This window comes from Echinops telfairi, unplaced genomic scaffold (assembly GCF_000313985.2).
Source record: "Echinops telfairi isolate 266 unplaced genomic scaffold, ASM31398v2 ScPeMD7_31;HRSCAF=116, whole genome shotgun sequence".
NCBI lineage: Eukaryota > Metazoa > Chordata > Mammalia > Afrosoricida > Tenrecidae > Echinops > Echinops telfairi.
In genome coordinates, this window is record NW_022103928.1 from 1,727,326 (window position 1) to 1,740,242 (window position 12,917).

Genomic DNA, 12,917 nt, shown 5'->3' on the forward strand with positions numbered 1-12,917 from the left:
CCAGGGGCTTAAGTGGAAAGCAAATGTTTAGAGAATGATGAGGGCAATGAATGTACAAATGTCCTTTACACAATTGATGTATATATGGATTGTGATAAGAGTTGTATGAGCCCCCAATAAAATAATTTAACAAACGAAATAAAATAAAAACAAAAAAGAAAATACACTCTTTGAATCTCATTTTTACTTTATTAATTTCTACTTCATTTATAGATAACCCAGAATCAAAGGATACTGAAATTAAGGGTGATTCACAAATTCTCATTCTTCTCATCCAGATGGGAAAAAAAACAGACATATTTATAGTATATGAAGTTGGACTTTTATTTGGAAAGTTGAATTTCATGTATAATGAAAATATTGGAAACCATATATATCCAGAGCATAATACAAACACCACCTACGATACAAACACTTTCCAATAAGGTTCTACTCAGAATATTAATCCAAACAAATAAGCAAAAACTATCAGGGGAACCTTTTCTATTTACCCATTACTTCTGATGACATTATCAAAGAATTTACCATATAAAACAATGTAAGCTTTGGCTCAACCCTATTTATTTCAGTACAGGAATTTTAGGATATATACTAACACAGATTACAACCCCAATCCCTTTATAGTCAACTTTAAATTGCTACAAGAATCATACTGAATGACATGTAAACATACTTAGGGTTTCAATTGGCAATTATGTTTAAATGCTTAGAAAAACACACCAACATTCCTCATGGTTCTCTCTTCAGTGTATCTCTTCCGTGAGTACAAAATAGGAACAAAAATATTATTTGAGATTTCCAGCATAACTTCATTGTGCTCTACATTTTTATAAACATGGGCACATCTAAAATATCAGATGCCTTTGCACCAGTAGAATAAATCCATCCAATTCTCATTGTCTTAGAAATATGCATGCAAAATTAGTGAAAAACATTTTTGTATAGCAAAGACCCTGCTTCATTTTCTTCTGATTAATAACTTTCAATGGCATGTGCAAATCGTACTGCCCATTGAACAGTAGATTTCTTTTATTTCCTGTAGGTTAATTTTTCTATAAAAATACATTTATGTGTTTACAGGAAAAGTGTACCGATTGATAGGTGGGGTGAATTTTAGAAGGATGATTAGATTAAAGGTTTATGAAGTTAAAAGGCATCTTAGCTTTTACCATTTTCAATTTTGTTCTTTGTAAAAAAGAAAACCCTGTGACAAAGATAAGGTAACTGTGGGAATCATTAGCACTTTATTATTGTGACCATTCAAAGCAAAGGGTTAAGCATCTAATCTGACACTTATGTACAAAATCAGTGCTGGAACCAGGAAGAGATCTAAAATTGGACACCCCTTGGACAACTCTGCAGAACTCATGCCTATAAAACATCCTTAAGATTATCTACAGTCTATTACATGAAATAATATTGACACCAGACTAGAGAAAGTTAGTGTAAAATCAATTAAGAACAAAGTTATAAGGATTGCCTGTACAAATAGTTATAGTCACCACTGAACATCGTGAGCTGTTGCCGAGATTCTGAGGGAAAAGAACAAACTGCATTTTAAATGGTTGAATCTCTGTTTTCATTAAAGCTTACTCAAGTCACAAATCAATAAGCAATTAGATTATCATAATCGGGGAGAGTCATGGAATGTATTTCTCCTGTACTGAAGATCCCCAGTAGAAGTAAAATAACATTTAAAAAACATAAGGTAGTCACTGTTTAATCTCAGTTTTCATAGGTCTAAGTTTGCCCATTCAGACAGTGTAAGCAGCAGAGGCAATCGGTTTCTTAACCTTGTTTTTCAACTAAAAGTGAGCACTGAGGTCTAGGAAGAGTAAAAATTTCAGTATTTCAGAATTAACATCTAATTTTTAAAAGTATCAAATGTCTACCAATTCTACTGCTGATGGTTATTTGAAATTATTTCCACCTCATGTGAGTCTTTCAAAATCACCTTCTGGTTGAAAAGAAACTAAAAGAAATAGCAATCCCAACCCTGGCCTAATCTGCAGCTGCCAGGATGATAGTTTTCCGATGGAAAAGTTGTGGACGAAGGAGTGTGAAAGCGCAGGACAAAGGAAGGTGAAAGAGAAGGATGAAGCTCGAGTTGCACTGCTTGACATATGGCTCCATAAGCTCAAACAGAAAACGAAGACGCCATCTCCCATTGAATTGCTAACAATGAGTTTGGTCCAATAGCGAGTCCATTAAGTTTTGTTTTAAATAAGACATTCATTTTTTGCTTATTCATTTTGAAGAGCACATGAAGTTAATAAAAGAAAATGACATATTCTACTTCATTACTCCATTGGTCATTGTGTCCACCCGAATCCTGGTCCACAAGAAATGTAGTAATGATATAAATCAAAGTCAAATATTTAACAATTCACACCCATTATCGTAGTCCAGAAAATAAAGTCAAATCTGTGTCAATTTCACTGAAACATAATTTTTTTTAAATGTTTCCATAAAATGATAAATTGAATGCTGCATTTTACTTGTACATATACATAAGATTTTATAATATTTCTAAGAAGTCTCATGTAAATTTTTTTAAAAACTAGTAGCCCACATACCAGGAAATAAGTTTCCTAAATTTACACTGACTTTGACAGAAGGCCAATATAAGGAAAACACACAAGCAAACAAACAGATTCTAAAGACATCCCAAACATGCTGAGGAATTTTTACTGTAAACAATGTTCTTTTTCTTTTCTTGGAGTTGGGTTAGAAACATGCTCATCAACCAAACCTTATATTAAAAAATATGAAAGCATTTCCCTAAATATTTATCTGATGTTTTATTTTGAGACTGTTGAGAAAAGCAATATAGGAACCAATTCCAAATACTTTATACAGTCTTCAGTTTTATATCTTGTGTTTTTGTGGTAGCTATAACTGGATGAGAAAAGATATCTTACTCTAGCTGTACAAACATGCCTGTTAATGTTCTCTCTCTCACTTCAAAATGAAAAAATCTATAGTTTAAATCATGTAAATATTAACATAATATGTACAAGGCATTCATAAAATATATGCAAGCATACCATTATATAAACACAGGGGAAAAGGTCAAAGCAGTCAATTTAGAAATGGACATGTAAACAGATAATTAGATGCCAGAATAATAATGGACACCTCACACCTATGGTTTTTAAAAGATCACCTTCTGACCACCACTTCCTTTGCAGCTGAGTTTAGTCCAAGGGTGGGGGGAGAGGGAGGTGTCTGTTGACAGCAAAACTGACAGAAATATAAAATCCACATTGGAACTGAAAAGCATTACATTTCTGTTTAAACATGACCATCTCTGAACAAATAGGAGTTCAATAAATACTAGTCAATTGTTCACTGAAGACTTTTCTACTCAAAATTTAAATAATAAAGTTAGGCTGTATATATTCAGTGAACTGTTTTAACAATACATTCCTTTTCATATATTAAATAATGAGTTTGCTTACCGTCTTTTAACCTCTAGTGGAGTACCGTCACCAAGAAAGTTCTCAGAGACTGAGTACTTATGTGCACACAGAGAATATCCCACAAGGTAGCAACATCTATGCAAACACACTGAACAATAAAACCAGGTAAATATGGAGTACACTGAATGGGTACTTTGGATTCAATTGAGGTGAATCTAAAGATAGGATTTATTTTGTGTTCTGCATTTTGAGCACCTGTAAATTTTTTTAAAAGGCCTGAAGTACTTGGTATTTTATTCTTTCAAGGCAGTGCTATTTTTCTCAATACAATTGTAAATTTCTTGAATTCTGGATGAAATCTGACAGCATTTTTTTATTCCGATGCAAGTGTCATTGCTCCCTGGTACAGATAACTATGGAAGGTTGGTGTGAACCATTGATTCTGTCTACATGTGCAGTGTTTATGCCCGGAGTGGAAATGTTGCTGTAGAACTTCCATTGCTTTCAACAGACCCTTTCTCCTTAGAACCAGCATAAGCCCCAATGAATGATCCATCTTCATTAAACAGACCATGATCGCCTTCTCCGTACTCCACTAAGCTGTCAGCACTTTCTGTGGCCTGGATATTCCTGTTGAGGGACCGAAGGCTTCCTTTGAGAGGTTTTTCATCACTGTCACTGGAAATCAAAAATAATAACTTAACAAAATTCATCAATAGTTATTCTCCAAAAACAAGTCTCAAGTGTAAAGAGAACTTACAGGTTTCAGGATATTCAAATCTATATTGAAGCCATAAAGAAGCCCAAACAACATTCCCACAAATATGTGTTTTAAAAGACAGAACCAATATGTATCGATCTGCATAATTGAGGAAGTCTTTTCTATTATTCACAACACTTCTGTGATGTTAACGGGACCTTTTGTGGGAGGCATGGAGAAACTCAACCTGCTGACATATAGAGAGGAGAACTGTGTGTTTTGTTTTGTTTTGATTTTATTTAGCCTCTCAGAGCCCCGGGTTTTCAAGTCTTGATCTCCTGTTCCTACCTTTGATTCTGCTAAGTGCCTTCTTAATGCTGCTATCTGATGCCATATGATCAAGTCCAATGCATTGTGGCCCCAGGAAACAGCAAAATAATCCCATAGTATTTTCTGGGGTAAAATCTTTACAAAAGCAGATCACCAAGAGTTCTGGCAAGATGATGCCCAGGTAAGCAGCCCACACTGGGAAAACGTGGCATTTAGTGAGTCTGGTATCCAGGAGGATGAGTTGGGGATTCTGGTAAGTGAAAATACCCCTATGATAATGCAGAGTGCATCCTTATCTGGGAGGTGACCCTTCCCTACATCTGGTCTCACTCCAGAGCCCCAGGAATCTGTGATCTGGTCCCAGGGATACACTGGCCCATGCTGGCTGTGCTGCTTCCACATGCCTCCATGGTCACAACCCACCAAGTCCCGCCCCCCCCCCCACCCCGATGGCTGTGCCAGGAACTGGCTGGCTGGCCTGCTGAGTCCCCACATCCTCAGCTGGACACCCACATGGCAGCTGTCCACCTGCAAAACACCCCTCATTGAGCTCCATTCTTCCAAGGCTTCCCTCAAACCACATGGTGGCAGATCCCTCCCCCAAGCTTGGATAACCTCCCACCACCCATCAAGGGCCCCAGGGACCTCCCTGAAGTCCGCCTGCAGTAAGTTTGGTCACCTGCGATGGCAGGGGTTCTCCTAGCCATTTTATGACAATCCCCCACCCCTATGGTAACTGTGTTTCCCCACGCCTGTGCCTGTGCCTGCCTGGTACAGTGCCAAGCACTTCCCTACCTATGCAGTGCAGCACAACCTCTTGCTGCCAGCCCCTCCATAGCGCATGGAGCAGCACCGCTGGTTGCTCTGGCCTTCCTGGGGCAGCGGTGCCCCTGCATCTCTCTGCTGGCCACTCCCAGCCTGCATTTTGCAGTGCTGCCAACCTCACCTGGCCCACACATAGCAGTGCCACCAACCACCCCTGCATCTGTGCCTATGCTGTGCAGCATCGCTGGCCTCTTAGTGGCCCATGGTTCTGGTGCTCAGCACCCCCACCCTGTACCAATGGGGCTTTTACCACAGTCACTCAACACCCCCTCCTGTGGCAACAGGTCACTTCTCACATTTGCCCAGCAACTCCACTCACAGCAATGAGGTTTTCCTGAGTCAGTCCAGCACCTACACCACAGCAGTGGGGCTTAACCCATCTTCATTCAGTACCCCTGGCCATGGCAGTGGGGCTTACCCCACCATTGTCTAGAACTCATACACAGGAAGCTACACTGGCTGCCTGCAAACACCCCACTTTTGGCCCTGAGAGACCTACCAGATTTGCCCTCCAAGTAGGGCATTCAAGCTATCTACAGAGAGTAAAACCCTAATGAGGTCAAGGAGTAGTCCAAGTCTCCAGTGCAGTTGGCTTCAGGTAGCCTGCAGAAGCATTCCTATCAGCCTCCATAAGGGAAAGCCCAGGGCTCTTTGACTTCTTGGAAAATTACACCTAGTTCATCCAAAAGGACACGCAGACAGGAACCACCCCCAACAACAGCAACAATAAAGTAGGAGAAACACAGAGGAAGACCTGGATCCAGCGATATGCTAGAAAAAGTAGAAGTTGAGCTACCAAAAAAAGAGAAATCTTCACAATGCTAATTTGAGACATTCAGCACATGAGGGAAGCGTTACAGAAAATGGATTAAATAATAGAAGAGATAAAAGGCACACATCAAAGGGAAATACAAGCGCTAAGGGACAAGCACCAAAAGTAAATACAAGAGTTAAGGGATGAAGTAACAAAAGCAAATAACAAGTTAACAGGCTATGACAACAGTTTAGAAGAAGCTGAGAATCATGTCAGTGACCTTGGGGGTAACCAGGCAGACTCCAACAAATGGGTAAGGCAGTCAAACAAGATAATCAAACAAACTGAAGAACACTTGAGAACAATGTTGGATGATATGAAAAGGAACAACATTAGAATAATTGGATTAGGAGAACAAGACACAACAAAGAAATTAAAGGCAAAAACATCAAGGAATTCCTAGAGGAAAATTTCCCTAGCTTAATGAATGAGAAATAGGCAATCATCCAGGAAGCAGAGAGGACATCAGCTAAACTGAATCCAAGGAAAAATTTGCCAAGGTGTATAACAGTTACATTATCCAACTTTGAGGAAAAGGTTAAAATCATGAGAGCAGCTAGGGAAAAAAGGCAGTCACCTATAAAGGTACCCAAATAAGAATGTGCTCAGACTTATCAACCAAAACCGTGAAAAAAAGAAGAAAGTAGAGTAACATCTTCCAAAAGTTAAAGGGAAACAATGCAAACCCAAGAATCCTCTGTCCAGAAAATTCTCTATCAAGATAAGGCAGCGAAGTAAGAGTTTTCCTGGAAAAAAAACCAAAACTCAGCGAATCCGTTATAAGAAACCCAGCTCTACAGAATACCCTTGCTGACCAATGTGGTCAGAAAACAGCACGCACTGAGCACAAATAGAAGACCACCACATAGAGCAACTCTACACAAAGGTCAACACATTGAAAATAACCCCCAAAATAACATAGGTTCAATAGTGAAAAGAATACAAGAATGAATCACATATTCACACCATGCACTGATAAGAAGGGAGGTAGGAAAAACCCAAACACAAAAGGTACAAGATGACATCACAAAGTCCACTGATGGATATTATAACTCTGATTATCAATTAACTGAACTCACCTACTAAAACACAGAGACTAGCAGGCTGGCTTAAAAACACAAACTGTCAATCTGCTGCTGACAAGAGACACATCTCAAGCTTACAGATAGAAATAGGCTGAGAATCAAAGGCTGAAAAAAATATTTTTTTTTCAAATTTCAATAAAAAGAAAAGCAGGGGTCATAATCCTAATATCTGACAAAATTGATTTCAACATGCAAGCCATAACAAGAGATATGAAGGGGCACTCACCAATGCTCGAGGGATCTGTAGACCAAGAACCAGTGAGCATAATAAAACATTTATGCACCCAATGAGAGGCTAGCAAAATTCATCAATCAAAAGCATTTGAAATAACAGGCTTAACAATTATAGTAGGTGACTTTAATACACCTTTCTCTGAGATAGATCACAGGGATAGAAGCTTAATAAGGAAGCCACAGAATTAAACTCTACAATTAGGTGACTTGACCTGATAGACCTGATAGAGCTCTAAACAAGTGCATAAAAAAATCACATTCTTTTCAAGCCTGCATGACACATATTCGACATATTAGCACATATTTGTACCCCACATGCGGGGACACATGTAGAGCCTATGTAAATTCAAGCATGTAGAGGTCACTCAGACTTCCTTCTCAGACCACTATGCCATAAGGCTGGAAATCAACAAAACAAGGATTAATAAAACAAGGGCAAACAACTGATTGATGAATAACTGTACTGAAAAACTAGTGGGTATTGTGCCAACCTGGCCGATAAGCACAAGCGGACTTATTGAAGGGCAGAGGCATGAATGGCTCAGTGAGCCTCTCCTTTCTAGTTCTCGAGTCTCCTGCTTTGTGATGGTCACACCAGGGTGTAGTTGCCTTAGCAGTTCCCTGCTTCAGCTTTCAAGGCTGACTTCCTGCAAGATATTCCCAAGGAGAAGCCACATGGACCTACCCCAATGCAGCCTTGGGTGTTGGAGCACCCGGGTGGAGACCCCTGCCAGCTCTGAGATGCTTACACAATCACTGACTTAGCTTTCCTCCTGCAGTCAGCATCACTGTGTCTGTTTTGTAAGATGGTGGAGGACATTGTGGATTGGTGTTGGACATATGGGTTATTGGGTTAATGTTGGACTTGTGGGCTTGGGCAGCACTGGGTTTGGGTGTTTTCTTGATGTGCACTGAAACTTTATATAAAACTCTCTCTTATACATGAGTTTCTGTGGATTTGTTTCTCTAAAGTACCTATACGAACACAATGGCTAATAGAATACAAAGGTTTATAAAATGAATAATTCACCATGACCAAGTAGAATTCATTCCTGGGATGCAGGGATGGTTCAATATCCAAAAATCCATCTGCATTATTCAGCACATTGATAAGAAAAAGGATTTTAAAAACGCATAATAACATCAATAGACACAGAAAAAACATTGTACAACATTTAGCACCCATTCCTCTTTAAGATACTCAAGAAAATAGGAATGAAAATAAAATTCCTCAATATAATACCAGCTATATATGAAATACCAACAGTCAAGATGGTAGTCAATGGGGAGAAGAAGAAAAAATTCCCACTCAAAATGGGGAACAGACATACTGGAAGTCCTAGCTAACAAGATAAGGCAAAGGAAAGACATCAAACATATGCATCTGTGGGAAGAAGTGGTGTAACTATCATTATTCACAGATCTTATGATTATATATATAGAACACACCAAAAGCTCCACAAGATGGATACTGGACATGAAAGAGGAAGATGGCACACTGGTATGATACTAGTTCAACTAACAAAAGTCTATCAGACTGCTGTCTACACCAGGGAAGTCCATGGAAGAGGAGATCAAAAAGGTAGTACCCTTCACAATAGCTAAGCACGAAGTGAAATATCCAGAGATATACCTAACCAAAAAAAACCCCAATGATTTGTACGAGGAGAACTACAGAACACTATTACAAGAAACCAAGAATGAACTTCATTTATGGAAGGATAAACCATGCTCGTAAATTGGACGACTTAATATAATAAAGATGTCATTCCTGCCCAAGGCACTATACAAGTTTAATGCCATCCCAATACATAAACCAACATCCTTCTTCAAAGAATTGGAAAAACTGATTTGGAAAAACTGATTAGCAATTTCATATGGAGATGGAAGAAGCCATGAATTAGCGTAGAATTATGCAAAATGGACAAAGTTGAAGGGCTTTCTTTACATGACTTTGGCATCTACTATACAGCCACAGTTGTTAAAACAGCATGGTAATGGTATAATGACAGATATTCAGATCAGGGGAAAGAGCTAAACACCAAGAAATGAAATCATTAGCTTACAAACAACTGATCTTTGATAAGGGCCGGCCCCCGAAATATCAAAAGGGATGTGGATGCCCTCTTCAACAAGTGTTGCTGGAAAAAATAGATATCTACCTGCAGAAAAATAAGGCAAGACCCTTACCTTGGTCCATGCACAAGAATAAAGTCAAGGTAGATCACAGACCTAGAGGTAAAACCCCAAACAATTAGGGCCATCAGTGAGGGATTTGGGACAAACCTAAGAACTTTGGCAGAGGGAATACATAGGCTGTTGGAAATAGGGAAGGACACAAACACAGAGGAAGCACAAATTAACAAAAATGGGATATACTGAAAATAAAACACCTGTGTACATTGAAAGACTTTCTCAAGAGAGTAATAAGAAAGCCCACAGACTGGGAAAACACCTTTAGCAATGACACAGCAGACAAAGACCTTATTACTAAAATCTAAAATACTCTGCTAGCTAAAATAATAATAATAAGAAAAAGTCCATTAAGGAGATGGGCAAAAAACCTGAACAGACGTTTCACAAGGGTGGATATGCAAATGGCCAATAAACATCTGAGAAAATGTCACCAATCATAACCATAAGGAAAATGCAAATTAAAATAACTATGAGATACCACCTAACAACCTCAATGATAGCCCAATTAAAAACACAGGTAGCAACGAATGTTGGAGTGTATGTGGTGATATAAGAATTCTCATCCACTGCTGGTGGCCTTGTAAGTATCTGCAGCCATTATAGGAATCGATGTGGTGATACCTAAAACAAATGAAAATTGTACTGCCATATGACCCAGCAACACCCCCCTACTGGGCATATACCCAGAAGAAGTAAGTAATAGTCCACAACTATACACCTGTGCTCCAATATTCATCACAGTGCAGTTCACAATGACAAGAAATAGGAAACTTTAAATTTCTATGAACTGAGGAATAGATAAAAACTCTGGTATATACAGACAATGGGATATTATGCATCCCTAAAAAGTAGTGATGAACACATGAAACACATTGATGCAAGGGAAGACTTGGAGGAATTTATGCTAAGCGAAGTAAGTCAAGCACAAAAGGACAAGTACAACACGAGTCCCCTGAGGTAAATTTAAAAGGCACAAGGGACATAGGGGAAAAGCCACCAAGTGCATAAATTCCCAGGGCAAGATCCAGGCACCCTATGAGGGATTGGACCCAACCCAGGGAAAAAATCAATGAGCAAAGAATGCCATAGACAGGGGAACAACTAAGGAATTAAAAGCAACAACAAGGAGCATGTACACATCCTGGTGATTTTGGAGTAACAGTAATCTAGCTGAGAGTAAATATTAAGCAGGAGAAGCAGGGCAAGCATGTTGGTGGTAAAGGAGGAAGGTAAAAGGAAAGAGAGGAAAGATCTAGGAAGCAAAGCAATGGATGGAGGTATAAACAAAGGTGTGCACATATATAAATATATTAATTCATAAAAATCAAGATATTGGTCTATGTCCATACATTTATATGGCAATACACTGAGGAAGTAGACAGACTTTGGCCCTCTGCTGAAGCCCTACACCAAGGCAAGAATACTTTGTTTAACAACCTGGCATGCTATGATGCTCACCCTCCTGACATGACTGCTGAAGACAAAATGGGTGCATAAGCAAATGTGGTGAAGAAAACTGATGGTGCCCAGCTATCAGACAATATAGTGTCTGGAGTCTTAAAGGTTTGAAGTTAAACAAGAGGCCATCTAGCAGAGAATCAGCAAGCTCATATGGAAGAAGCACACAAGCATGTGTGATCATAAGATGTCTACGGAATAAGGTAATAGGCACCAGAAGACCCAAAACAAACCAAAAAGCATATTGTTGAGAATGAGGGTGGTCGGAGCAGAGACCCCAAACCTATCTGTAGACAATGGGACAGTCCCTCAAAGAAGGGTCATGAGGAAGGGATGAGTCAACCAGGGCACATTATAGCACAGATGAGACCCATGATATTCCACTGGTTCTTTGAGGCTATCTAACCTCAACCATGATGAAACCACTCCTGCTTTTCACTGTGGGTTAAACCAAAGCATGTACCCTGATACAGATAAGAGCTTACAACACATGGAATCTAGGTCAGATAAATCAACAGGAACAGATATGGGAGTATCAATACCAGGAGAGTAGGAGGATGGTTGGGGGAGGAGGGGAGGAAAGCGGAAATGATCACAATTATCATATATACCCCCCCACAGCCGGGGGACAGACAATAGAAACCTTGGGTGAAGGGAGACAGAAGTCAGTGTAAGATACAAAAATAATAATAATTTATAATTTATGAAGGGGTCACCAGGCATGGAAGGGGGAGGGAGGGAAAAAGAAGAGCTGATACCAAGGGCTCAAATGGAAAGTAAATGTTTAGAAAATGATGATGGCAACATATGTACAACTATGCTTGATACAATTGATGTATGGAATGTGGTAAGAGCTGTAAGAGCCCCTGATAAAATAATTTTTTTTATAAAAGATGTATTTAACCACCAGTCTGACGCTTTAAAAAAAGAGAAGAAGCTATACGTAAGTATAATGTTTAAAAAAATATGGACTTCTAAATTTCTAATCAAGAAAATTTTTTGGAAGTACCAACCCATTATAGAGGAGATAAAAAAAGGTGGTTCCCTTCACAATAGCCCAGCACAAATTGAAATATCTAAGGATATACCTGACTCAAAGAACAAAAGATTTGTATCAGTAAGCGAATTCTTGAAGGGAAACTTCCCCAGCTTAATGAATCAAAACCAGGCAACCATTCAGGAGGCTGAAAGAAAACCAGCTGGACTGAACATCCAAGAAGAAGTCACAAAGGCACATAATAGTTAAACTATCCAACTTTGTGGAAAAGGAGAAACTTATGAGAGCAGATAGGGAAAAACAAGTAATCACATATAAAGATTCCCAAATAAGAATATGCTCAGACCTATCAGTGGACAGTATGAAGAAGAGGAAAGAGTGGAGTAATATGTTCCAAAAATTGAAGGAAAATAGCACAAACCCAAGAATACTCTCTCCAGCCAAATTATCTATCCAGATAGATGGCAAAGTTTTCCCAGACAACAAAAGCTCAAAGAATACGTTGAAAGAAATGCAGCCCTACAAAAGATACTTGTTGACTTAATATAGGTAGAAGTACAGCACTCACCAAACAGAAATAAGACACAGCTACATAGGAGAACCCCACCCAGAGGGCAACAAAGAGAAAACAATCCACAATATAGTATTGGCTTAAGGATGGAAAAAAAAGTCAAGAAATAAACACACACACATGCACGCACAACCCACTGGTAAAAGGGAGGTAGCAAATCACGCAATACAAAAGGAATAGAATGCATCACAGAGTCCACAGATGAATGTACAACTCTGAATATCAATGGACTGAACTCAGGCATTAAAAGACTGAGGCTAGCAGACTGGCTTAGAAAACACAACC

The 12,917-nt window shown here is 39.0% G+C and overlaps 1 protein-coding gene across 1 annotated transcript in view; it reads right to left on the reverse strand.

The window, feature by feature from the left end:
- Positions 1 to 299: 299 nt before the first annotated feature.
- Positions 300 to 12,917, reverse strand: part of CHL1 (cell adhesion molecule L1 like) — a 266,472-nt gene continuing 253,854 nt past the window's right edge. The window contains exon 28 of the mRNA XM_030885602.2: positions 300 to 4,100. Within this exon, the coding sequence (XP_030741462.2) occupies positions 3,884 to 4,100 (217 nt within the window). The 3' untranslated portion in view covers positions 300 to 3,883. The remainder of the gene's footprint in view (positions 4,101 to 12,917) is intronic.